This window comes from Pleurodeles waltl, chromosome 7 (assembly GCF_031143425.1).
Source record: "Pleurodeles waltl isolate 20211129_DDA chromosome 7, aPleWal1.hap1.20221129, whole genome shotgun sequence".
NCBI lineage: Eukaryota > Metazoa > Chordata > Amphibia > Caudata > Salamandridae > Pleurodeles > Pleurodeles waltl.
In genome coordinates, this window is record NC_090446.1 from 1,278,903,177 (window position 1) to 1,278,930,853 (window position 27,677).

Here is a 27,677-nt window from a genome sequence, read left to right on the forward strand (position 1 = left end):
CACAGTGGTCACAAGTAGATTGGCATTGGAAATCTTTGTCTGGTTCTCTTGCGGTCGGGAGGGGTCCTCTGGATTTAAGCTGCAGGTGTTGTCGTGCTGTGTGGGGGTGGGTGTCAACCCAGGGTGGCCACTGGAGTTGGTCTCCAGGTGATTCTGACATAATCGGTTAGGCCATCTGGAAATGGGATGTGGATGTCAGGTGCAGAGCGGGCAGGGCTTGTGGATCCGGGGCGGTTCTGGAGTCCTTTGCCAGAGTTTCTTTCTGGACAGGGAGGCTATTCATGGGAGATCTTGGTCCTCTGGGGTGCAGACACTCCTCTTGAGGCTTTTAAGAGGCTGCTGGTCCTGCTGGAAGCATCACCTTTTTGTAGCAGGGCTTTAGAAGCTGGATACAGGCCTGTAGGTCTGGGGCCAAGTCAGTTGGTGTCTTCAGTCTTTTCTGCTGGGGATCAGCTTAGCAGTCCTTCTTTCTTCTTGAGGTCATCAGGAATCTGACGAGCTAGATTCAGGAGAGCCCTTAAATCCTAGATTTAGGGACACTACAAGGTCAGAGGGCAGTAGCCAATGGCTGCTTTCCCTGAGGGTGATCACACCCTTCCGGTGTCCACTCCATTTGGGGAGGGGGACACAGATCTAACCCTATTGGTCCCTGTCCTTCAAACCAAGATGGAGGATTTTTGCAAGGAAGGGGTCACTTCAGCTCTGGACACTTTAGTGGTGGTTCCAGCTGAAGTGGTCACTCCTTCTTGTTTCCCTGATTTTCCCGCTGGACTTGCCACTAGAAGTGGGACTTTGTCGGGGGCGGGCATTTCCACTATCTGGAAGGCGCTGGGGCACTGTAACAAGAGGCCTGAGCCTTTGAGGTCCACCGCCCAGTGTTAAAGTTCCTGCAAGGGGGAGATGTGAAGCATCTCCACCCAATGCATGCTTTGTTTCTGGCCATAGAGAGCACAAAGGCTCTCACCCAATGTGGCCAGAAACGTGTCTGAAAGTGGCAGACGGGCCCGGACCGGTCAGTCCTGCACTAGAAGTTTGAAACCCTCTGGGTGCATTTTTCAATAAATCCAACAATGGCATCCATGTGGGTTTATTGTGCTGAGAAGTTTGATACCAGACTTCAGTGAAGCCATTATGGAGTTTGTAATAACAAACTCCCAGGCCATATTCTCAGTATGGCCGCACTGCACTTGCAGTGTCTAAGAATGGACTTAGACACTGTAGGGGTATATTGCTCATACAACCATGTCCTCACCTATGGTATAGTGCAAACTACCTTAGGGTGTAAGCCCTGCTAGAGAGGTGACTTACCTATGCCACAGGCAGTGGTTTGTGGGCATGGCATTCTGCAGGGGTGCCATGTCAACTTTGTCTTTTCTCCCCACCAGCACCCACTAGCTGGAATGGCAGTGTGCATGGGCTTGGTGAGTGGTTCCCCAGGGTGGCATAATACATGCTGCAGCCCTTGAGGACCTTCCTTGGCCACAGGGCCCTTTGTACAATGGGTACATTTTACAAGTGACTTAACTGTGTTCCAGGGTTGTGCCAATTCTTTGTTATCACAAAGGTTCATCAAATAAAGCCAGTACTGGCTCCCAAGCGTCCCTAACATTTGCAGATTAACTCGTAGCGCCCATTTGCATTTCATTCAGGCAGATTGAAGACTTCTAGTCCAAGTAAAATGCAGGCATCCCCTGTAATGAGGGTTACCCAAGTAAAACTAGACCCTAACAATGGATAGGTCTGTGGAGTCCACCTAGAAGGGCCACCCAAGTAGAACCATATACACCAACAGCAAACTGTTCTGTCGAGCCCGTCTCAAAAGGATGAGAGCTTGATCCTCTGATAAGGTAGCACTTGCAAAGCAGTACCTGAGGTGTCTTTTAGTGTTTCTGTGAAAATAATGTGGTTGAGCTGCAGGAGTGAAGAACTGGGGTCTATGTGGAGATCTAGGGATGAATGAGGGAGATAGGCAAGGAATATGGCCCAAAGCCCTAACAGACAGAAGCAGGAAAGTTACTTTTTACTTCACCTTTTGAGGAGAGAAAAGGAGTGAACCTAACAATGGGTGGTTGGCCATGGTACCAGGTGAACCATCTATTCACCACTGCAGAAAGCATTTCACGGATGGGAAGGGAATGGCTCTGTCCAAAAGAGGGAGTCGCACAGGAACTCTGCAGTTATGGGGCCATTACTGAGTGCAGCAACCAGTGTTGCCTGTCTGAATTTATTTTAGAACCACTGTTAAGGTCTCGGGTGTAACCATGTTTATTGTTGATGCTAAAGTAAAAGTTCATTTTAGTTTTTCTTTTTATTGAACCTTTGTTAGATTAACCTATTCATTCTGAGTTAGCGTATGGCATATGTTGCATGTATATTTATCAAATAAAGCCACATCTTTCTAGCTCATCAGAACTTCAAATTGTTCTAGTGGCGACCAATGTGAAATGTCAATTGATGTCTGTCTTTGTGAGACTGAAAATAAATTTCTCATCCCTCTGTTTCTGGCTTGAGGAGGAGCAGTAAAGGTCTGAGCCTTTAACTGGGGGACGTCATCTTAATTCCATACAAACAGCAAAGATTCATCACCCTGCCAGAGAGTGATTTAATAATGTTCTCATCTTCTTTGAACAAGATGTATAAGTGCCATCATAACAGGTGGTGACCCTTTTCGCAGCACGGTAAAGTGTAACAATCACTCATCACCACAGCCAAACCCTGTATAACATTAAATATTGTGCTGAGCACCCATCAGCACCTCTGTGCTTCCACTTTCCGGTCCTTAACTTTCTACCCCTGTCCGACCTGTTCCTCTGCTACACATTTTGTTTTGCATAAATGTCTGAAAAGAAAGCCACATACCAAAAAGGGGTCTCATAAAAAGGTGTCTCATAAGAAGGTAGACCAGCAAACGGAGTCATAAGGGTGTCCTTGCGTTATCCATTTGTGCCCGTTTATCCTTTTGGATTGTGCCACTCTGTCCTTCACCAGTTCCCCTGTGTTACCCCGATGATAAGTTCTTGGACAAGGTGAGTGAGGTGACAGTGTGGCAGCCATATTGTCAAGCGCTACAGGTTTACTGAACTGAGAGTGACTTTATAGAGCCTATCGCTAAGTGCTGTCTGCAATCTTCAGTGTACAGGCTTGTTGTCATAGCCAGAACAAATTTCATAGTAACCCTCCTTCAAGACAGCCATTGTTGCAATCTGTGGAGATCTCCCAGTGCCTCTGTCTCTTGTAGTTCCTTTCTAGACTTTCTCCCCCACTCCTGGGTCTGCTGTCTTCTCTGCCCCCACCTATTACCTTTGTTTCCCCCTGTGTCTCTGAAGCTGCTCCTTTGTGTCCCCTTCACAGATATCAACGAATTGAATTTGCCGAAAACATGTGAAATAGACTTCTCCGACCACGATGACCTCCTCAACTTTAAACTAGTCATCTGCCCTGATGAGGTAAGAGTCTGGGCCACTAAAAATAGCAAGATTCAGCCAGTCGGAGCCATAGAACCACAGATGTGCATTCCATGACATATTTTAATTCGAAGGTTGTTTGTTCAAGTTTAGTTTGGCATCATACCACAGTAGATTTTTTTTTTCCCTACTGTCTGTGTAGTCCAAACTGAACTTGAAATGTGTCTACTAAGGCTTTCCGAGAATTGCTACTGGGGAAGAGGTGCGTTTAAGGTCCCTAATATGACGAGTACAGCAAAATTCATTGAGGATTTTAAGGGCCATAGAGGAAACTGTGTTTATTTTTTCCCATCGGAGAAATTTATCAGAAACAAAAATCTAGATAGCGAACGTGGTAATTCATCTGTACACCCTGATATTTAAACAATTTAGGAGTAACATATTTCAACAACCATGCATGATTTCCTTTTCCCTCCATGAAAGATTGTTTCATCTATTATCCACTTTGGTGAATAATATACTTCTGCTTTCTGAACCTGGAAACAGGTTGCAAAACACTTTCAAGGTATACCAAATGATCAATAATTATCGGTAAACTATTTTTAAGTCACTCTGGAAGTTTTAGGAACTCATTTATATGTTGGAAAGCTCTGCGTACCCAATTATGTTTTTCCGTTTTCCTTCGCTTGTATACAATTGAGACCAGATCTGCCATTCTATACATCATGGAAAAGCGGAGGAGAAGATTCTAGCTGTTATACAGCTGGACCAATGTGTTCTCAATGGTACGAAGGCATATGTATTGGACATACTTATTCGCACAATGTTTTCTGAAATGCATTTGATATTTTATTATCTTTCACTCCTTTTCAGGTACAGCAGAAACTAGCAAGAAACCTTTTGTTTTGTATCCAAATTTTAAAAGTACACTTAGGTTACCTTGGTAATTGGTTTTGAGATTTCTAATACTACCATTTGCTTAGCTGTACGCAACTGAAGCAACCCACCAAATACGCTGTTGCGAGTTCTGTGGGCACATTTGGGAAGGCAGACTTTTGACTATGACTGTGGAGATAGAACACTGCACAATGACATTTTCTCCTAAAGACTGTTCCCAGCTCGTCAGCCACATTCCATCATAGGAAGTGTGTATAAAGACCTGCTCTGTCAAGAATAGAGCTGTGTGCTTATTTAGGGAGTGCTTGGAGCTGATTGCTGCCTTGTCACTTTTACCTATTGAACTATATGCTAAACACATTTGTTCTGTTTTAACTGACATTAATTCATTGTTGTGATTAAGTAATCTCAGAAAACTGTGGGTGAGCTCCAAAGAGTCTCCATTTAAAAGGACCATCACTCATAACACCAGGAATATTAGTTGATTATTGATAATTTTAAGATACTTAATAAATCTGGGACCAGTCACCACAGAGAATATTTATTGATGCTCTTTGTGGTTTGCTGTGTCCCAGACAGTTATGTGAGTATCACAAAGAGAGAGGCTCTGCCCACATGGTGGGGGACAGGAGTACATTTAGATTTGACTGAGATTGTGTGCTTCCACAGAAAAAGTTCTTGCCCAGCACGCAGCTATGGTCACTTTGTTTATTTATCTAGGGTTAACTTTCAGGAGCACCCACATGAAGTTGTAATGCTTTTAAAGTACCTTGGATAACTAGATAATTTATAATGTTTTTCTCCGGCATAACCACAGATAGAAGGATGGCAGTCATTAACTTATATGGATTTTTAGGTCTGGCTTGACAGTGTAACTCTCACTTGGCCTTTAACCTACATCAATATTATTATAGTTAATTTTTTCCATTGAAATGTGTACCCATTCTCATGCTGTCTATTTGTAATGCTTCACAATACCACACAGCCAGTAGTGCCCCATAATGTGCAGGAGGAGTTGGCACTCAAATACGTGCACACATACTCATACCCAGCACATACACACACCTGTTTAAAGCCTGTACGCACAAACATTTATGCTTACACGCAAGCATGTATGTACCCAACATTACAAAACAAAAAACTTGCAGTGCTTCGCATCTCGGATGGCAGAAGGCGGGATGCCTCAGTGGTTTCTGGATGGTTGGGACTGTCACCTCCTCTCCTTGGCTGACTTTTAGCCAGTGCTAGGAGGCTGCAGTCCCTTACTTATCACAGAGAGTCAGTGAGACTGCTGATTGCACCCCATTTTTTGACGAGGCGTCACTGATGGACACTTAGCCCTGGGTACTTCAGGGCTTAAAACTGAAATGGTCCAGTCGGTTTTGTCAGTGACATTTGCCATCTTCATGAGTTTGCTGGACTAAAGAGGTCATACCCCAACAACTCCACCCCCACCCCACCCCACCCCACAGCTATGAACTCTTCAGCCTGGTAAATTTCTGCTCAGGCAGCCAGGTGCCTGCGCATATGCAGTGCTTACCCAAATATAAATGTGTCTGACAGGCTGACCTTTGCTTAGCCTGACGCACTCTTTATGCATTAGAAAAAGGTGGGGGTGCATGACCCCTCTGCCCTTGATGACAGGCCGATGCTGCACACAATATACTGAAGTTGGACCTATTGTCATTGCCAATGTTTGATTTTATCTCTTAACGTGGACTTCTTATTCCAGATTTACTTAACTTTGAGCAGTGTGACGTGTTTGTGTGGGTGGTGGTAGAGGTGAAAACCTGATTATGGAAGTTAGCATATGATGGGCAAGTGTGAACATGTAATTGTGACAGTATTCATTACATTCTAAAGTTCCTGGGTACATTACATGTATTTACTGTTTTACTGAAGTTTAACATTTAGTCCCCAACAGATATAACCAAATGACAGTTTTTACAGGGTTTTGCAATTTTTATCAAATTTCTTCTCCTGCAAGGCTTGGAAAGCTTAGGAAATCTACTTGCCCCGTTTTAAGAAAATAAGCAACAACAAAAAAGCAACTTATGTACGGATTGTGGCAACGATTTTATTTTGCCACTTTTCCACAAATCGGCATCAGTGCTGTGGAATTCGTATAGTCTGGCGCCCAGGACATATTGTTTGGGGGCCAAGGACATGTTTACATGTTTATTTTGCCTTGGGGACAAGTAGTTACACCCCCCACAGCCCTCACCCTCCAGCAGCACAATCCCTTTGATTGCCAGTTTACTGTACCACATTATGGATTAGGGAAGGGCAGTGTCTACAGTTAAGGTCATATGTGTCCAAATGTTAATGCTGGTCTAACATGTTTAGGAAAGGACCCTCTTTTTGGAATTTTACCCCCAATTGGTCATTGTAGGAAAGTACCATCTTGCCTGGCATGTTACCCCCATTTTTCACTGTGTGTATGTTGTTTTAGCCCTTGTGTCACTGGGATCCTGCTAGGCAGGACACCAGTGCTCATAGTATGTTCCTTGTATGTGTTCCCCGTGTGGTGCCTAACTGTATCACTGAGGCTCTGCTAACCAGAACCTCAGTGTTTATGCTTTCTGCTTTCTAAATTTGTCACTGCAGGCTAGTGACTAAATTTACCAATTCTCATTGGCACACTAGTACACCCATATAATTCCCTTGTATATGGTACTTAGGTACCCAGGGTTTTGGGGTTCCAGGAGATCCCTATGGGCTGCAGCATTTCTTTTGCCACCCATAGGGAGCTCAGGCAATTCTTACACAGGCCTGCCACTGCAGCCTGAGTGAAATAACGTCCACGTTATTTCACAGCCATTTTTCACTGCACATAAGTAACTTATAAGTCACCTATTATGTCTAACCCTCACTTGGTGAAGGTTGGGTGCCAAGTTACTTAGTGTGTGGGCACCCTGGCACTAGCCAAGGTGCCCCCACATCGTTCAGGGCAATTTCCCCCCACTTTGTGAGTGCGGGGACACCATTACACGTATGCACTATACAGAGGTCACTACCTATGTATAGTGTCACAATGGTAACTCAGAACATGGCCATGTAACATGTCTAAGATCATGGAATTGTCACCCCAATACCATTTTGGTGTTGGGGGGGACAATTCCACGATCCCCCGGGTCTCTAGCACAGAACCTGGGTACTGCCAAACTGCCTTCCGGGGTTTCCACTGCAGCTGCTGCTGCTGCCAACCCCTCAGACAGGATTCTGCCCTCCTGGGGTCTGGGCAGAACAAATGATTTCCTCTGAGAGAGGGTGTTACACTCTCTCCCTTTGGAAATAGGTGTGAAGGGCTGGGGAGGAATAGCCTTCCCCCAGCCTCTGGAAATGCTTTGATGGGCACAGATGGTGCCCATCTCTGCATAAGCCAGTCTACACCAGTTCAGGGATCCCCCAGCCCTGCTCTGGCGCGAAACTGGACAAAGGAAAGGGGAGTGACCACTCCCCTGACCAGTACCTCCCAGGGGAGGTGCCCAGAGCTCCTCCAGTGTGTCCCAGACCTCTGCCATCTTGGAAACAGAGGTGTTGGGGGCACACTGGACTGCTCTGAGTGGCCAGTGCCAGCAGGTGATATCAGAGACCCCCTCTGATAGGCTCTTACCTTTCTTGGTAGCCAATCCTCCTTTCTTGGTAGCCAAACCTCCTTTTCTGGCTATTTAGGGTCTCTCCTCTGGGGTATTCTTCAGATAACGAATGCAAGAGCTCACCAGAGTTCCTCTGCACTTCCCTCTTCGACTTCTACCAAGGATCGACCACTGACTGCTCCAGGACGCCTGCAAAACCGCAACAAAGTAGCAAGACGACTACCAGCAACATTGTAGCACCTAATCCTGCCGGCTTTCTCGACTTCTTCGTGGTGGTGCATGCTCTGAGGGCTGTCTGCCTTCACCCTGCACTGGAAATCCCGAAGAAATCTCCTGTGGGTTGACGGAGTCTTCCCCCTGCTAACGCAGGCACCAAACATCTCCATCACCAGTCCTTTGGGTCCCCTCATCTCGACGAGCGTTGTCCCTGGAACACAGGAGCTATATCCAAGTGACTCCCACAGTCCAGTGATCCTTCAGTCCAAGTTTGGTGGAGGTAAGTCCTTGCCTCCCCACGCTAGACTGCAAACCTGTGTACTGCATGATTTACAGCTGCTCCGGCTTCTGTGCACTTCTCCAAGGATTCCTTTGTGCACAGCCTAGCCTGGGCCCCCAGCACTCCGTCCTGCAGTGCTCAACCCTCTGAGTTGGACTCCGACGTCGTGGGACCCTCCTTTGTGACTCTGAGCCAGCTCCGGTTCACAAATCTTCTAAGTGCCTGCTCTGGCATTCCACTTTTGGAGTATATGGTTTGTGTTGCCCCTAGACCTATGTTCACCTATTGCATCCTATTGTAATTCTACACTGTTTGCATTACTTTTCTTACTGTTACTTACCTGTTTTGGGTTTGTGTACATATGACTTGTGTATATTACTTACCTTCTAACTGAAGGTACTCACTGAGATACTTTTGGCATATTGTCATAAAAATAAAGTTCCTTAATTTTTAGTAACTCTGTGTATTGTGTTTCTTATGATATTGTGCTATATGATATAAGTGGTATAGTAGGAGCTTTGCATGTCTCCTAGTTCAGCCTAAGCTGCTTTGCCATAGCTACCTTCTATCAGCCTAAGCTGCTAGAAACACCTCTATTCTACTAATAAAGGATAACTGGACCTGGCACAGGGTGTACCACAAGGTACCCACTATAAGCCAGGCCAGCCTCCTACAGTCATGCACACTTTCACTGCCATTTACACTGCACCAGGTCACTTATAAGTCAACCATATGTCAGGGCTTCCAACCCTGAAGGCTGGATGCAGAGTACCTGTGTGTGAGGGCACCCCTGCTCTAGCAGAGGTGCCCCAAGTTGTCCAGGACCATTTTTCCGGACGTGTGCACTGGACATAGATCACTACCTATGTACAGCTTCACAATGGTAACTGAATATTTCCATGTGATGTGTCTAATATTTTGGAATCATACGCCAAGGCTTTTGCAAGCATTGGTTGTATGATTCCATGCACTCTGGGGGCTCCTTAAAGGACCCCCAGTACTGCCATTGAGGTTTTCCAGGCAGCCCCAGCTGCTGCCACCTCACAGACTGGTTTCTGCCCTCCCGTTGCTTGAGCAGCTCAAGCCCAGGAAGGCAGAACAAAGGATTTCCTTCGGGAGAGGGATGTTGCACCCTCTCCCCTTGGGAATAGGTGTTACAGGCATGATAAGGGTAGCCTCCCAGAGCCTCTGGAAATGCTTTGAAGGGCACAGATGGTGCCCTCCTTGCATAATCCAGTCTACACCATTTCAGGGACCCCAAGTCCCTGCTCTAGCGCAAAACTGGACAAAGGAAAGGGGAGTGACCACTCCCTTGTCCATCACTTCCCCAGGAGTGGTGCTCAGAGCTTCTCCAGAGGGTCCCTGGGTTTTGCCATCTTGGATTCCAAGTTGGGAGGGAACTCTGGGAGCATCTGAGTGGCCAGTGCCCGTAGGTGACGTCAGAGCCCTCCCCTGTTACGTGCTTACCTGTGTAGCTGACCAGTCTCCCTTTTAGGGCTATTTAGGATATTTCTCTTAGGTGGTTCTTCAGATTTGGATTGCAGAACTCCAGCAGGAATCCTCTGCATCCTTACCTTCTTACAGAAGAAGCTGCATCTGAACCCTCCAGGAACTCTACAACTGCAACAAAGAAGCAAAGACAACTTTTGCAACATTGTATCTTCAGCTCCTACCAGCAACTGCAACTGTTTCCCAGTTGTGCATCATCAGAGGACAGCCAGTCTTCAGCCTGCACCACAAGAACGAAGGAATCTCACTTGAAGTGAAGGAGTCACTTCCCTGCTTCAGCAGGCACCCCTCTTCAGCGATGACCGGTGGCTTGGGTCCCCTCTCCTAAAGAAGTGTGTGGATCCAGCAACAATTGTGGTGGACTGAAGTGGCCCAGACAGTCCAGACATCCAACTTTGAAGGTAAGAACTTGCCTCCGCACTCAAAACAGTACCCCATGCAACGCGTGTTTTGCAGTGGCCAAGGCTTGTTGGCATCTTTCCACAAAGTTCTTTGTGCACCGTGCAGCTCCGGCCCCCAGCACTCCCTCCAGCGACGTACAGCCTCCTGTGTGGTTCTCAGGCGGTGTGGGATCCTTTTGTGTATTGCTGCATGGGCCTCCTCTGACTGTTGTTCTTCACCGGTGGTTCTTCTTTTGCACCTTCATCCGAGTTAGCAGGGGCTCCTGTTCTCCCTGGACTCTTCAGTGCTTCTTGGACTTGGTCCCCTTCTTCCACAGGTCTTCAGGTCCAGGAATCCATCGCTGGTGTTTTGCATTCCCTTCAGGTTCTTGCGTAATCTTCTTTCTTTTGTGTTCTAGGAAAGTTACTGTGATTTTACTCCTGCTTTCCTGGGCTATGAGGTGGGTTCTATTACCTACCTTTGGTGTTTCCGAATACTCCCGGTGCCCTTCTACACACTACATTTACCTAGGTGGGAAAACGACTTTCGCATTCCACTTTCTTAGTATGCGTTTTGTGTTTCCCCCTAGGCCCATTTCTAACTATTGTGATTTTCACTATTTGCACTGTTTCCTAACTGTTTTTGCAGCCATTTCTGCATACTAGTGTAATAAGTTCAGGGAAAACTGTCCTCCTGGACAGGAAAGGTCTCCGCAATATAGAGGGAAGATCACACCTCCGCGTCCAAGTCCAAGCATGGGTGAATTGAAGGAATTGACTGTTAATAACTCTACAGTGGAGGAAGGAAAAAGAAACGCCAAAGGAAAGCACGAAAAATCAAAGGGGGTCCAGCAATGTAAGTTATGGAAATCATTTGCTAAATTTAATGGCTTGCAGAGTAAGGAATCAGGAAGAACAGATAATAGCAATAAAACAGTAAGCGGGGCAAAAGCCATACAGACGATGGAAGAACAGACGGCTGGCAAGGATAATCCCACGTGTGAATCATGCGCTCCCGGACATCAGCGAACATCTCAGCAGCAGTCACCTAAAACTCCTGTCGGTGAGCGGGGCGGCAGCCCTGCAAATGGAGAGGTGGCTTCAAGAGAACCACAGGGAAAAAAAACAATGATCTGTCAGGTCCCAGAACAGGGAACTCAGTGGGCTAATTAATAGCAGGATGGAAACTGTCAGAAACGTGCAAGCATTGAATATAGCATTATCACAATAAACCAGTCCGGGTGAAAAAACAATCAGATTTCCGACTAAAATCAATATCCTTGGTCAGACGAGAGTTTAAACAATGCAGCACAAAAAAGAATTTCAGGACACCAGACATCACATGGTAAAGCAGTTTTAGAGGATAATAAACATCTCTTAATCCCTTGCTACGACTTGAAGGGGGCATTCGATATTTTAAATAGAGGTACAATACTGAAGTTAATAAAAGCAATTCAGCCCCTGGCTCATATTTCAACAACCGAATTGATTACTGTCGAACGCCACACCCCAGAAATAAAGACAGAGGCAACGCTGACATCTTGTGCTACATCTGCTATTATTGACCAAATTTGAGCATATCAAGAAACGTTTAGTGCATGGGGCATCGTCTCGCAACAACTAGAACCATCTCAATACCCTAATCCTTTGATACCAGAACAAAAGAAGAGCGGCTCGATTGGTTTTTTTTTTTTTTTTTTTTTTAATTATTTTATTTTATTTTATTTATTTTTATTTTTAAAAGGGTCCGTGGGAGTAGTAACTTCCCCAAACAGAAGGGAACATCTAACAATAGTAAAGCACTAAAGCCTGCTTCATCAAGGAACGTGCCAACAGGTTTTTATTGTTATGCCCTCAACAGTCACACAGGGTGGAAGGCAACACTCCAATGATAATAGTCATAATTGGTCCTGATGAAAACCTCCATATATGCTCATGGAATGCTCATGATCTTAAAAAAAAAAAAAAAAAAAAATTGTTATTGATGTGGCGGCAGAAAGTTTCCTACAGCAGTTTGAAATCGTCATGCTGCAAGAAACATGATGTGTGGAGCCAATACAAATTCCAGGATTTACTGGGACGGATGTCCCTGCAAAACAACCTAAAAAACATGGACACCCTAAAGGGGGCCTCACATCCTATTGCTCCACGAAAATCAACTGGGTAATAAAACCGATTGACTTGGGAATCGATTGGCTGATACCAATAAAGTTGGAACATTGGGTTTCATCAGGTAATAATAGAACTTTTTTACTGATCAATGTATACATTCACCCAAATAAAACACAAAACAGGGAAAACATGGAAACATTGATCAGCATCATAAAAACGCTACAGAGGCAAAACAAGAATGCAATTTTTATTGTGTCTGGCGTTTTCAACCTAGACTTAAGAAAGGGAAGCACAAACATATGTGAACACAAAGTTTGATAAGTTGGGGTTGTGCTGCCTGGCGCCTCTTTTTAAGGATGCCAAATCCACACAAGTAACCTTCTCAAGTGGTTCCAAAAAATCTAATATTTACTTCACATTAATAAATGAAAGCTCACTGTCATAGATTTTAGCATACAGGATTTAACAACGCACAGAGAGCTATCATTTCCCACAACTCATTAAGATTAGGAACAAATGGAATCGGCTCCCTCGGCAAATATCATAATCTCTTCCCCAGTGACTTATGATATAAAGAAATTGAAATGGAAGGGACATTGCCTAGGCAAAGTAATGGAAGAAGTCCACCGCAATGCAGGCACACTTTAAGAGCTTAAAGAAATATTACGAAATCGTGAACAAAAATAGCATTTACCAGGAGTACGAGTGGCAGCTTGGAAACAATTGAGCAATTCCTTAATTACCAAATTTTCCATCAAAAAACGTCTCCCTATTTCGGTCAGAGGTAAACAACAGAGTTAAGAGTTGTGAAACAGAAAAGCCATGGTATAATAATGCACTGCGTTATCAGAGAAATCAAGTCTCAAGAGAATTAAAAAAATAAATAAAAAAAGTCGGAAAGGACAAACAATGGGTCAGGAAATCTGATAACGCAAGGCTATTTGAATTGAGAGCCAAATACAAGACAAATTGCTGGATGGCAAAACAGAGATACCAAGAGGACTTGTGGACTAAGCTACTCATGTCTAACAAACAGAAAAATAATAAAAAGTTCTGGGAACTGATAAACGGATTAAATCAGTGAAACAAATCAATACATGAACGCAGGCACCGATGCTGCTACATCGGAAGCCCACATACAAACAATGTTCTCACTTTCAGAGCTCCACGAGAGGGAGGAGGCCATTAAGGCAGCTGGTAACTTAGGTAAGACGAATTTCGGCTTCAGAGTGACAACGCAGAACGATTTATCTCTATCAGATAACTAACCAAAACATGCGCTAATGAATATAGACATTGAAAAGCTGACTATTCTCATTAAGAAACTAAAACTGGAAGGGGCAGCTGGCCAAAATGGTATTCCAAATGCCCTTTTTAGAGGGGACCCCTCATACTGGGCTCACTATCTGGCGCTGCTTTGTAACGACCTTCAGGGCACCACTGGGCTACCAAAAGCATGGATAGGTAGCATTATTCATCCAATATATAAATCAGGAAATCCGGCAACTCACTCAAATTATAGGCTAATAACCCTGATAGACGTGGAAGCAAAACTCTATGCAGCCTGTCTACTGCAACATTTTTTGGAATAGATTTACGACAGACCTCTAATGCCACAAAGCCAGACAGGCATTAGAGCAGGCATGGGAGCTATCACCAACCTGGCTGCCCTGGCCCTGCTGGGAAACAAAGCCAGACTAAAGAGCAAAATGCTATTTGCATGTTTTATTGACCTGAAGGCAGCTTTTGATTGTGTACCAAGGCTCAGTCTATGGGAGAAACTGAAAGACTGGGGGCTTACCCTGCAGTCTTCCTAATGCAGTGATGGATTTTTATACGGGTACTTGGTGGCAAGTAAAAATCTGAGAGGGAGGCCACCTTACCAACAGAATATCAACAGCAAAAGGACTAAAACAAGGGTGTGTACTAGCTCCCACACTGTAATTTATAGCTTGCAGATCTAGCGGAGGCCCTTGACCCCATGAATTGTCATCCACCAATACTGGCCAGGAAAGGAATAGCATGGTTACAATACGCAGAAACATAGTTTTACTCAGTCAAACAGCAGTCGGACTACAGCATAGTATGGATGCATTTCACATATACATAACAAAGCAAGGTCTAAAACTTAATTTGAGTAAAACAAAAGTTGTCCGCCTGGTCGATAAGAAATTTAAACCTGCTTCATGGTACTTCAACGGAACCCGGGTGAAGGTCGCCCCCACATATAAATACCTGGGATTTACTATTGATCGCCTCTTGTCTTTTAAACCACAACTTGCTGTCGCTCAGGCCAAAGCCCACTCGTTGACCTTTGGCTTCAAAGTACTAAAACAAAAAATGAACTGCCCGTCGTACACTCACCTACTTTTGGTCATGGCAGTAAGGCTAATGCCTTCCGTCACCTATGGAGCTGAAATTATGCTGGGGAAGGAGGCAGTTTTTTTCCATCGAGTCCAGACGAAAGGCTACAAATCGTTTTTTCGGATTCCACCCTAGGTCTGCTTAGAATTGGGTTTAAAAAAAACTACGAACATCAGAGTAAATGTGCTTTCATTAAACTATGCTGGAGAATGCGTGCAGCAGAGACTGATACCATTAAAAACCTATGTTGGACTGAAATTGAGGAGCAACGGCGTCATAACGACAAAGGCACTGGGTTTCACCACCTAAACAATTGCATAAATGTGCTAGGTTTGCGAGACGCCTGGGAGCAGAACCTGGGTAAAGGAGTTCTATCGGAAGGCAAACGCTGTCACTAAAATGAAATCTCTAACTTTTGATAAACATAAACTGACAAGAAGGCAGCATGCATGGACCGCTTTAACATCACATAAAACTTTACGGGCTCAGAAATATCTAACAGCATCCTTCACCCAGTGATTGAAACATCAGTTTATGCTTTTTAGATTCGGGGAGATGGAAACGAAAAACATGATCCCCTCATGGAGACAGCAATTACAGACACATCTTTGCCAACTGTGTGGATATAGATTAGAATCATTAGAACACTAGGCCTCAGGAAATCGTATTTGAAAAATATCCTTAGGTCATTAAATATTCGTTCATGTAGGCCGGCCATTATTAGTTGGCTTAGCGGTTGCTCAATCCCATTTTCTTGTCGAGGGACCAAATTTATGGTACAGGCCCAAAAAATACTAGGGAATAAACTCTAGTAAGCCGATAGTGCATGTTTTATTAATTGGTGTTAGAAAAGTTTTAAGCAGCTAATTGCAGCCAAAAAGCAGGTATAGGAATTGGTTAGGGAAATTTATTTTTAGCAATTAACAATGCTGTTGCACTATGGAAGCAAGAAAACCGATTAAGAACAAGGCTGCAATTAGTGGATCAGGTTTTAAAGACCTACAATTTAACTATCACGATAAAGGATATAGGTAAGATTTAGTGTTTAATTATTTAAGGATACTCCCTGAAACTGAAATTAGTGGAGCAGGTCTCTATGACGTATGATTTAATATTATGATATGATTTAATTTTAAATAAGCAAATCATATCTTTAAGAGCTTTTAATTTATTTAGTGAGTTGTTAAGTATTTATATTGGATGTACGTTTGAATTGTGATCGTTTTAATTAATCTTGTCAAACTTTTCTTCTTCTTCTGCATACTTGTGTATATAATTTGTGTATTACTTACCTTGTAAGGGAATATAGTCTCTATGGTATTTTTGGCATTTGTGTCACCAAAAACAGGTACCTTTATTTTTGTAACACTGAGTATTTTTTTCATGTATGTGAGTACTGTGTGACTACTGTGGCATTGCATGAGCTTTGCATGTCTCCTAGTTAGGCCTTGGCTGCTCATCCACACTACCCGTAGAGAGCCTGGCTTCTAGACACTGACTACCCCTAGAGAGCCTGTGTAGGAAGTTGGCTCTGTATGTGCTATTTCAAAGTAAGGAATAGCATGCACAGAGTCCAAAGGTTCCCCTTAGAGGTAAAATAGTGGTAAAAAGAGATAATACTAATGCTCTATTTTGTGGTAGTGTGGTCGAGCAGTAGGCTTATCCAAGGAGTAGTGTTAAGCATTTGTTGTACATACACATAGACAATAAATGAGGTACACACACTCAGAGACAAATCCAGCCAATAGGTTTTGTTATAGAAAAATATCTTTTCTTAGTTTATTTTAAGAACCACAGGTTAAAATTTTACATGTAATAGCTCATTTGAAAGGTATTGCAGGTAAGTACTCTAGGAACTTTGAATCATTACTTTAGCATGTATACTTTTCACATAAAACACAATAAGCTGTTTTAAAAGTGGACACTTAGTGCAATTTTCACAGTTCCTGGGGGAGGTAAGTTATTGTTAGTTTTCACAGGTAAGTAAGTCACTTACAGTTTTCAGTTTTTGGTCCAAGGTAGCCCACCGTTGGGGGTTCAGAGCAACCCCAAAGTTATCACACCAGCAGCTCAGGGCCGGTCAGGTGCAAAGGTCAAAGAGGTGCCCAAAACACATAGGCTATAATGGAGAGAGGGGGGTGCCCCGGTTCCAGTCTGCCAGCAGGTAAGTACCCGCGTCTTCGGAGGCGTCTTTTCCAGCCGTCGGGAAATGGAGTTCAGACAGTCGCGGTCAGGGGGAGCCTGGGGATTCCCTCTGCAGGCGTCGCTGTGCGGGCTCACGGGGGACAACTTTGGTTACTCACAGTCGTAGAGTCGCCGGAGGGTCCTCCCTGAGTTGGTTGTTCTCCACCAGTCGAGTCTGGGTCGCCGGGTGCAGTGTTGCAAGTCTCACGCTTCTTGCGGGGAGTTGCAGGGGTCTTTAAATCTGCTCCTTGTAACAAAGTTGCAGTTCTTTTGGAGCAGTGCCGCTGTCCTCAGGAGTTTCTTGTCTTTTTCGAAGTAGGGCAGTCCTCGGAGGATTCAGAGGTCGCTGGTCCCTTGGAAAGCGTCGCTGGAGCAGGGTTCTTTGGAAGGCAGGAGACAGGCTGGTAAGTCTGGGGCCAAGGCAGTTGGTGTCTTCTGGTCTTCCTCTGCAGGGGTCTTTCAGCTCAGCAGTCCTTCTTCTTGTAGTTGCAGGAATCTAATTTCTAGGTTCAGGGAGAGCCCTTAAATACTAAATTTAAGGGCGTGTTTAGGTCTGGGGGGTTAGTAGCCAATGGCTACTAGCCCTGAGGGTGAGTACACCCTCTTTGTGCCTCCTCCCAAGGGGAGGGGGGTCACATCCCTAATCCTATTGGGGGAATCCTCCATCTGCAAGATGGAGGATTTCTAAAAGTTAGAGTCACTTCAGCTCAGGACACCCTAGGGGCTGTCCTGACTGGCCAGTGACTCCTCCTTGTTGCTTTCTTTGTTCCCTCCAGCCTTGCCGCCAAAAGTGGGGGCCGTGGCCGGAGGGGGCGGGCAACTCCACTAAGCTGGAGTGCCCTGCTGTGCTGTGACAAAGGGGTGAGCCTTTGAGGCTCACCGCCAGGTGTTACAGCTCCTGCCTGGGGGAGGTGTTAGCATCTCCACCCAGTGCAGGCTTTGTTACTGGCCTCAGAGTGACAAAGGCACTCTCCCCATGGGGCCAGCAACATGTCTCTAGTGTGGCAGGCTGCTGGAACCAGTCAGCCTACACAGATAGTCGGTTAGGTTTCAGGGGGCACCTCTAAGGCGCCCTCTGTGGTGTATTTTACAATAAAATGTACACTGGCATCAGTGTGCATTTATTGTGCTGAGAAGTTTGATACCAAACTTCCCAGTTTTCAGTGTAGCCATTATGGTGCTGTGGAGTTCGTGTAAAACAGACTCCCAGACCATATACTCTTATGGCTACCCTGCACTTACAATGTCTAAGGTTTTGCTTAGACACTGTAGGGGCACAGTGCTCATGCACTGGTACCCTCACCTATGGTATAGTGCACCCTGCCTTAGGGCTGTAAGGCCTGCTAGAGGGGTGTCTTACCTATACTGCATAGGCAGTGAGAGGCTGGCATGGCACCCTGAGGGGAGTGCCATGTCGACTTACTCATTTTGTTCTCACTAGCACACACAAGCTGGTAAGCAGTGTGTCTGTGCTGAGTGAGGGGTCTCCAGGGTGGCATAATACATGCTGCAGCCCTTAGAGACCTTCCCTGGCATCAGGGCCCTTGGTACCAGAGGTACCAGTTACAAGGGACTTATCTGGATGCCAGGGTGTGCCAATTGTGGAATCAAAAGTACAGGTTAGGGAAAGAACACTGATGCTGGGGCCTGGTTAGCAGGCCTCAGCACACTTTCAATTCAAACCATAGCATCAGCAAAGGCAAAAGGTCAGGGGGTAACCATGCCAAGGAGGCATTTCCTTACAGCCTGGCTTCTAGAAACTGACTAAATTTCACTACAAAGGGATAACTAGACCTGGTACCCACTACAAACCAGACCAACCTCCTACGATTGTATTAATGGTTCATTAATGCAAATCCTTTATTATTAGGGTGAGCGCACTAAGGACATTTTGTAAGCTTGGACTGCCCAGTTGATAGTGATTACACAGTTGCAAAGTTTAACAATATGAGGCTACGTATAATGCTCACAGAATGTACTCTGATTAGATACAGATATTTCAAGATAAAATGTTTCACAAAAAATATAACTAGGAAAAAAAGATTTACTATACTACTGTGAAATTTTAGGTATCACTTCTTTGAAGCATCATTTAGTAAAGTGTGTTGATGCATGCCTGTATTTCCAACAATATTTCTAATGAAAAATCAATGTAACCAATTTCAACATAATTATGGGAAATATGAGAATAAACAAGCATTAACATTGGTGTTCAGCCTTTTGGTTTTGTCAATGCATGCCCTGTTTTGACATGGGTTTTGTAAAACATTGTTGTGGGAGCTACCGGGCCCTTACTATTATAGTAGACATTTGCAGAAATATTTTTGGTTCTCAAAAAGCACACATTGCCACAGTAGTCCCTGGCACTGAACAAAACTACTTGTGATGTGCTGATTTGCTCCTTGTGAAAGAGTAGAACTCTGTCACTCACAGTGATGCCAGCTGCTGAATAGAATTTTAGTAAAAATTAATCTTATTTCATCCCAAACTTAATTAGGGGCCCAGTTAGTAAAGAAAAACACAGAAGTGTACCCATGGTATATGTTGTTGCATTAGTGCAGATTTATGGCTTTCATGAATACACAAAAATTTACAGAAGTAGGATAGAAAATTGCACTCCTATAAAATTTGTGAACTGCATTTTAGCATGAGCAAATGTGCATGTATATATTTGCTTATTCAAAAATCGTTTGGGCTTACAAGCTCACTTTTCCTCCAACCACTTTTGTCAACCCTTGATGTTTTACTTCTTCCTTTGTCAGGAGTAAATTTTCGTCCTTTTTCAATATGTGAAAAGGTTAGAGAAGAGCTGGTGAAAGTTAGTAGATTTTGCACAGAATCAAAAGGACATTCCAACCCTGGAATTTGTGCTTACTGTTAAATAAAGCCCCTGCACATTGATATCCGGAAAGGTGGCAAGATAAGGAATTTGCTAGAATTCAAACCACACTGTAGTATGAGCCCTGGCCTAATCCGAAGCTATTATCAGAGCTCTTATACAATGGGATTGCTGCTATAATTCGGTGCCACACTACATTGCACCAAAGGGACAATTAGATTTTGTTACAGGACAATTACACAGTAAAATGTACAAGTTTGAAATTTTTTATATATGGATACAAATCTTGCAGACAATCCTCTTTCAAAGGTCTTATACTGAGGTACTGTAAAATGGCAGCCAAACGTTTTGTGCTGCAGGGTATCATGCCTACGTGTCCAGGGGACAAAAACATGAAACCGTGTCCTTAAACATTATGTCCTGGGTGTCAGGCGATGGGAATTCCAAAGCTCTCCAGATACATTTAAAATTGAGGTTTCTGTAAGTAGGCGCTTTGCAGTTGATTCTGCAATGAGTCCACCAATTAATTAATTAACATATATATTTACTAAAACAAAACAAAGGTTACAGGGACGTTCTAGTTGGGTTTAAATTTTACAAGCACAAAGCCGTAGAAATTCACCTATTACAGTTAGTTTTTTCAAGTAACTATAACGCGTGCCCTTAAGTAACTATAACTCTCTCCTTCACCATGGCCTGCTAATTACCCCAGATATTACATCACTCATGACATCTTCTATGACAATAATTGATAATGTCACTGTAACATCTGAAGTAAAATTATTTATAAGAGAACTGTGCATGGCATGAAGAGGAGTTTACAGTAGGATATGTGTCATGTGTCTTGAAGACCTCCTACCTATCCTCTGTTGTCCAGGTCCATGCACCAGCCCCCTCCCTCCTGTTCTACATGGTCTGAGGTGCTGCAACTTTCCCTCCTGTATGTACAGTATGGTCAGTTTGTTTCCCTTGCCTCTTTTTCCTCTGCACTGTGTTGTCCATGTGCATGGCCTTGTCCCCTTCCTATTGCTTTCTATGGTCTGTTGAGCTGCACTGCTGCCCTGCTTGCCCTGAGTGGTGTATTGTGCTGCTGCAACTCCTGACGCTTGTCTTCTAGAGTCAGTTTGGTGCCCCTCCCCATCTCCCTTCTGTTATCTGACTCATGTCCCCACCCCATTCCTCCTGCCTGCCCTAATGCAATATACAGTACTTGCCAACACTTTGAACTTGGAAAAAAGGGAAATGTTGAAGAAGAAAAAAAAACATCCCAGGGAATTGACTTTCCTCATTGATTTACATTGAAAAATAGGTTATTTTAGGCAGGAGGCAGATAAAGTAAAGTCCTATTGGGCTTAAAAACCTGAATTGGGTCTGTTGGCATGCATGGTTGTACTGCCACTGCCTCTTCCTTCTGCTCTCAGAGGTCTGTTTACTGAAAATTTCTCTTGCCTGTCCTGCTTGGTTGGTATGTTGCCCCTGCCCTCCTTATTCCCCTGCACTCAATGGTCTATTGAGCTGCCATTGTCTCTCCCACCTCTCCGGCATGGTCACCTTGTTGTTTCTGCACCCTCCTCCCTGCACTCAATTATCAGTGTGTGCCCCTGACCTCTGCCTCCCTACATTATTCTAACAAACAGCTAGATTGCTAGCATTCTATATTATAAAAGTGTGGCACGCCTGACATCTTGCTGTAACCAAAACTGTAATATCTAAAGCATTTCATTTAGAAATTATAAAAGAGGAGGGTCTTAGTCACATATAAATTATGGTTAGTGCTTTTAAAAACTAAAATGAGGACATATTTTCTCAGTTCTCAAATGGCGACAAAGCACTTTTAAATTATTTGGTATCTTATATGTTGTGTATGTTTATCCAGTTGATTATTTGTTACACTTAGGGGAGAGGATGTGGTGTTACGGCCAAAGCTGCCAGTTTTGCAACTCGGGAACCAGGTTTCGAGTTTCGGCGTCAGCGCGACATCCTGTGATGTTGGCCAGATCACTTAATCTCCCCATACCAAACCCAAAATGAATGTATCCCTGTGTAATTTAAAGCACTCCAATACCTTCGGGTAAAATCTATGCTCTATAGAACTGCAATCAAACAAAAAAAAAAGTGTTTTGCATTTTTCTGTCATTGAGCTATATCTGGGCTACAGTTGGGTGATATTTGTGCTACATTTGGGCTTTTTTTTCTGGTTGCCATCTTGGGATACATATTTGTTATGCAGCGCCCTAATTTCCTCATTTACTACAGTATCAGTAGAAAATGGTTATAATTTTCTACTTTGATTCCATCAAGATGGCGTTCAGATGTACCACACTTTTGGCATGAATTCAGAACGTTGGCGCTATAGTTGCACATTGGAACTCTGTAGAGAAGCTGCTGATCTCTAGGGAGTCAACTGGCAGTCTGCTGCTGGCTTTGAAGGTGAATGTCTCAGTCTGCATGTCAAAGTTTTAATGAAGTAGAAAATTAAGATTTGAGAACTCGCTCAAAACCGGTCCTAATTCTTTTTTTCTACAGCACTCTCCATAATTTCTGTGATGACATGAACCCCTTCATTTAGTTCCTTTCTAAATAAAATGTTTTACATTATAGCAGTTTGATTCAATCAAGATGGCCTCAGGTGTTTCACATTTTTGTCATCAGCAAGACTGTTAGCAGCACTCGAGTTGTTGTCTAGACCACTCTGGGAGGCAGCAGTAGAACACAAGGGAATCGACTGCTAGGCATCTCTTGTTGGAAATACATGTTTTATTGAGATTGTCAGACTTCATTCTCATGTGGCGGAGAATAGTAGTGTGAATATACAGAAAATATGCTCTCATTTGAGCTTCTGGAGCACCTTCCATAACCTATAAGGTAAACCCATGAGAAAACCGTTTTCTATCAAACATGATTCATTAAATCTCATCAGAAGGCTTTTTCATAGAGTAAAATCACACTGGAACACACCTCAATTGGTAGCATCAATAAATGATTTATATTGTAACGTAATTCTATTATCATCCTTTATACTTTCTCCTTTTTGTGACCCTCAAAGCCTGAAATTAATGAATTTCAATGGGGTGCCAGCATGTATATTGGCCCCAAGATGGCTGCCAGCACTTCCTGGTTGCTGTGCTGACAGCCAATCAAATCTCACCATAAAATCTGTGCTTAGGCTTCACCCAGATATCTATATTTCTTTTTCCTTCAGTAACTCAAAGTATTGAACAGATTTACCCCACATAACAAAAAGCACGATATGCGCACCAAGATTAGCATCCTGCTAAATGTGGTGTAATTCCTTTCAGCGGTTCGGGCTGTAGTTGTCTAAAGACCCTATGGGGAAAATGCTTTCTTTCTCGATCCCGCTTCTTGACTGATCACTCTGAAACTTTCAACACAGCAGCTGAACTGACTCCAATTTTGAAAATCTTGCGAAGAGTCGTCAAAGTTTTGACAAAACTTAAAACATAACTACCTACTGGCGACAGCCACTAGGGGGAAAAATATATATACATTCACACACACACAGACACACACCTGGATATTAGACTTTTTAAGATGTTTCTAAGCCTGGTAGGAAATTGCTTTACTTGCCAGATTTTATATCTGGTAAGTAAAGCATATGCTGCATATTATGCTGCATTCCCACTGAAGCATCTTGGCACCGTGAATCAACAGGAAAAGAAAAACGTAACAGTATACAGTTAGCCGCACAGACTTTAGTGGAGCGTTTTGAAAACCTCAAAATTAATTTTGTTTCTTCATATAGGTAAAGCCTGTATAATGGACTTTTAGGATTTGTGGCCTGAAGGATAGTTCTCCATTAAAAACAGCGCCCAACTTTCTGACTGTAGACACTGAGATTGGGAAGGGGCCAGTTGAGTAGGCCAACCGGTCTGCAGTTGGACCACTTGTGTGAATCTGTTTTGTTCCTGTTCAGTTTCACAGGGGTGTGGAATTTATTAAAATATCTACTTGTCCACGGGACAGGTTGCTTCTCAAATCTACTTGTCCTGTAAAAAGATCTACTTGTCCCTTTGGTGCCATGTAGTGTGGCGCCAAATTATAGCAGCAATCTCATTATGTAAGAGCTCTGATAATAGCCTCTCTGATTATGCCAGGGCTACTACCATAGTAGGGCTTGAATACTAGCAGTTTCAATCCCTACTGTAGCAATTTCCTTATTTTTCCACCTTTCTGCAGATCTGCATACTGGGGCTGGAGGAAGCAGTAAGCAATAGTTCCAGGGCTGGAATGCCTTTGAGTCTGCAAACCTACTAACCAGCATGTTTTAAAGATTTTCACCAGCTTCTCTCTAATATTTTCCCATAATAAGAAAGGTTGGACATTTACTCCTGACAATGGCAGAATTAGAACTTCTTCCAGGGTTGGGAAGAAAGTGGCTGGAGGGAAAATGAACTTGCAAATGCTCAATAGATTTTCACATGAGCAAATCTACACATGCGTATTTACCCATGCTAAAATACAGTTCACAAATATTTTATAGGGGTACGACATATACCATGGGTGCACTTTTGTGACTTTCTTTAAGAATTTGGGGCCACATGTAGGTAGGTTCAGATTTGTGACCCGCAAATTGCGAGTCGCAAATCCGAATGTAGGATGGTGTCCCTGACACCATCTGTGATTCGCAAGGGCTTCGCAAATGTTCACCTCATGAATAATCATGAGGTGGGTCGCAATTTGCGACCCCCTTGCGAATGGCGGCCTCACAGGGATGGTGGCCTGCTGGAGACAGCAGACCACCATGTCTGTGACTGCTTTTCAATAAAGCAGTTTTTTTTTTTTTTTTTTTTTTTGTAATGCAGCCCGTTTTCCTTAAAGGAAAACGAGATGCATTACAAAAAACGAAAAATGAAACGTTTTCGTTTCATTTTTTCAGAGCAGGCAGTGGTCCTGCGGACCACTGCCTGCTCTGAAAAAATGTTTACAGTGACATTCACAATGGGGAAGGGGTCCCAGAGGGACCCCTTCCCTTTTGTGAAAGTGTTAGCACCCATTTGAAATGGGTGCAAACTGAGATTGGTTTGCGCCCGCATTCGCAAAACAATCCTACATTGCACTGCGAGTCGCAATTAGGAAGGGAACACCCCTTCCTAATTGCGAGTCACAAACCCGTTTTGCGATTCGGTAACCAGGTTACCGAATCGCAAAACTGGGTATGTGCATCGCAATGTGCTTTTTGCACGTCGCAAACAGCGAAAGTCGCTGTTTGCGACATGCAAAAAGCTACCTACATGTAGGTCTCGGTCCCTAATTAGGTCTGGTGTTAACAAAGACATTTTGTTTTTATTAAACTTTTATTTCTCTCTCTTTCGGCTGGCTTTACTGTGAGTGATCGCATTCTTCTCTTCCACAAGGAGCATATTGGCACACAAAGTAGTTTTGTTCAGTGTCAGGAACTACAGTGGCAATCAGTGACGTAATGAAACTGGAGGGTGCCCCTTTGCAAAGAACATGGAGGAGCCCCCTCTCCAGACTCACTCAGGGCAGGTGCTGTGCTGAAGGGGCCCCCTGGAGGGCGGCTGCGGGGCCTTTGTTATGCCACTGGTGGCAACATGTGCTTTTAGAGTTCAAAAACGTTTTGGGGGGTTTTTGCCAGTGTTTGTTACAATGTTGAGGACCTGGTAGCTCCCACAACAATAAAGTGTTAGAAAAGCCATGTCAAAACAAGACACGCATTGATGAAACTAAAAGACTTATAAAAATATGTCAGATCAGTTGGCTTTGTCAGTGTTTGTTTATTTTCATGCTTCCCATAATCGTGTTGAAAATGGTTACACTGATTTTCCATTAGAAATATTTTTGGGAAATACTAGCATGCATCAAAACATTTTACTAAATGACACTTCATTTGCATATAATCAGAGAGCATTCTGGGAGCATTATACTTAGCCTCATAGCCTAAACTTTTCAAACATGTGTATACACGTTTTTTTTTTTTGTACTGGAACCAACGTCAGTAGTGAAGTGTGACATTAAAACATTTATTTACAGCACTCACCCTAATAATGAAGGTTTTCAAATAATGAACCATAAATACAAGTTTGAACAGCATTATCTCTTGGAAACACATTACCTCAACTGCAGAGAGTTCCACTCTCTGTAAACAAACAGCCAAAGGGTTTGTGCTGCAGAGGGTTGGGTCTACTTGTCCCAAGGACAAAGTAAACATAAAATCTTGTTGCCCTTGACCCCAAACAAGATGTCCCGGGCGTCGGGCGATAGGAATTCCACATCCCTGGTTTCAGTAATTACTACCAGCTGACTGTAGCTCTTTGGGAGTGGCCACTTCAACAGGACATATACCTGCTTGTCACCTTCATCGCAGGAAGCAACAACACTAGAATGGAAAAGCCCAGGCGGACGGATGTCGCTGTACTTCAGGGTGTCTAATATTTTTAGCAAAAAGCCAGGTTAATGTTTCATCTTCAAGTACAGTGCCTGCTAGAACATCACTGGAGTGTTGGGATATTCGGAAGCGATGAAACAGGGTTTGCCACATGGATAATACAAGCAGTGGCTTCACAGCAGTGACATTTAGAGGGGTCACAAAGCCCAAATAAAAATGTACATACCTTATTAAACATAAAACATTTTGACTTAGCTAAAATAGACGCCACCTTTTGAGTGCTTTATGGCCCTGGGGGGTATGAAATACTGTACCTGTGCATTTATATGTAGTAAAGAAAATATATCAAACAAAAAAAAAAAACACTTATAAGCATATGTTTGTGAACAGTTCCCCTGAATAGGTCTTCCTGTTGGGCAGTGTCCTGCCTTTGCCATCTACTGAATGAACCTCTGTGTACCACTTATATGGTAGACCAGGAATCTTGTGGGTTAGTAGTGCCGCACCCTCTGCCTGTCATAGTATGGCACCAGGAACAAACTGGGCAGGAGCACATGCACAATTATTGCTGTGCATCTCCGTGCCCCTCATTAAAAGATCCCTTTATTGTTTTTTCTTTAGTGTCCCCAGGAGGACAACAATTACACTAAGTACCGTTTTTTTACTTTTTTATTTTTTATTTATTTACCTAAAAACAAGAGATTTGTTGTAGGTTTTTTTTTTTTTTTTTTTTTTTTTTTTTTTTGCAATGGCAACATAAGGATGACTTGAAAGAAATAGAAAAAAAACTATTGAATAGCCTTCACAGGCAGAGGAGAAGACTGCCATTGTCATTTGTTATTTTTCAGTCGGTTTCAAGAGGGAGTTCAGTAGCTATTAGTTACAATACGGAGTTGGCACGTTCTTCCTGGCTGTCAAGAGTTCTAGAAAAACAGTGTATTTTCCCTTTATTACATAGAAAGTGCAGCACATAGCACCCTTTGTCATGTCGGCTGCAAGGCTTTCGGAATAACCAGAGCTCGAGGGCTACATGAAACGCATCAGTGACCAACATGTTGGATACGTTTGCTTTAGCTAGAGATCATTCAGAAAGTCCTCAAGCCCATTTTCGAGGATTGGGACCAATCTTACTTAGATACTTTTGCAACCTACCTACTCTAAGTGTGAGTCGTTAGCTTTTTGCCTGAGTGAGCCTCCTAGTTGCCTGAAGTTGGACTGCCAGTAAATGAATGAGATCAGTGCTTGCAAAACTGTAGAGAACCATTACCTAATTTTTAGAATAACAAACTTTAGCTACCCACCTTGCTTTAATGCGCATGAGACAGCATTTTTTTTTTAATGTAATAGAAATTGTAAAAATCACAACCTTGACCACGGCCATCAACTGTGATTAAGACACTGATCTGCCCATAAAAGTGTCAGATGGTGAACTGCCAATGAATTCTGAAGCTGGATCACTTTACAGGGGGTGGTGGTGGCCCATGGCCTCAGTTCACTAAAACCACAAGGCTTCTGAAAAATCTTTG

At 43.5% G+C, this 27,677-nt stretch overlaps 1 protein-coding gene across 1 annotated transcript in view; it reads left to right on the forward strand.

Annotated features, from left to right (window-relative positions):
- Positions 1 to 27,677, forward strand: part of UBE2M (ubiquitin conjugating enzyme E2 M) — a 73,943-nt gene that overhangs the window by 15,283 nt on the left and 30,983 nt on the right. The window contains exon 2 of the mRNA XM_069200494.1: positions 3,352 to 3,446. Within this exon, the coding sequence (XP_069056595.1) occupies positions 3,352 to 3,446 (95 nt within the window). The remainder of the gene's footprint in view (positions 1 to 3,351; positions 3,447 to 27,677) is intronic.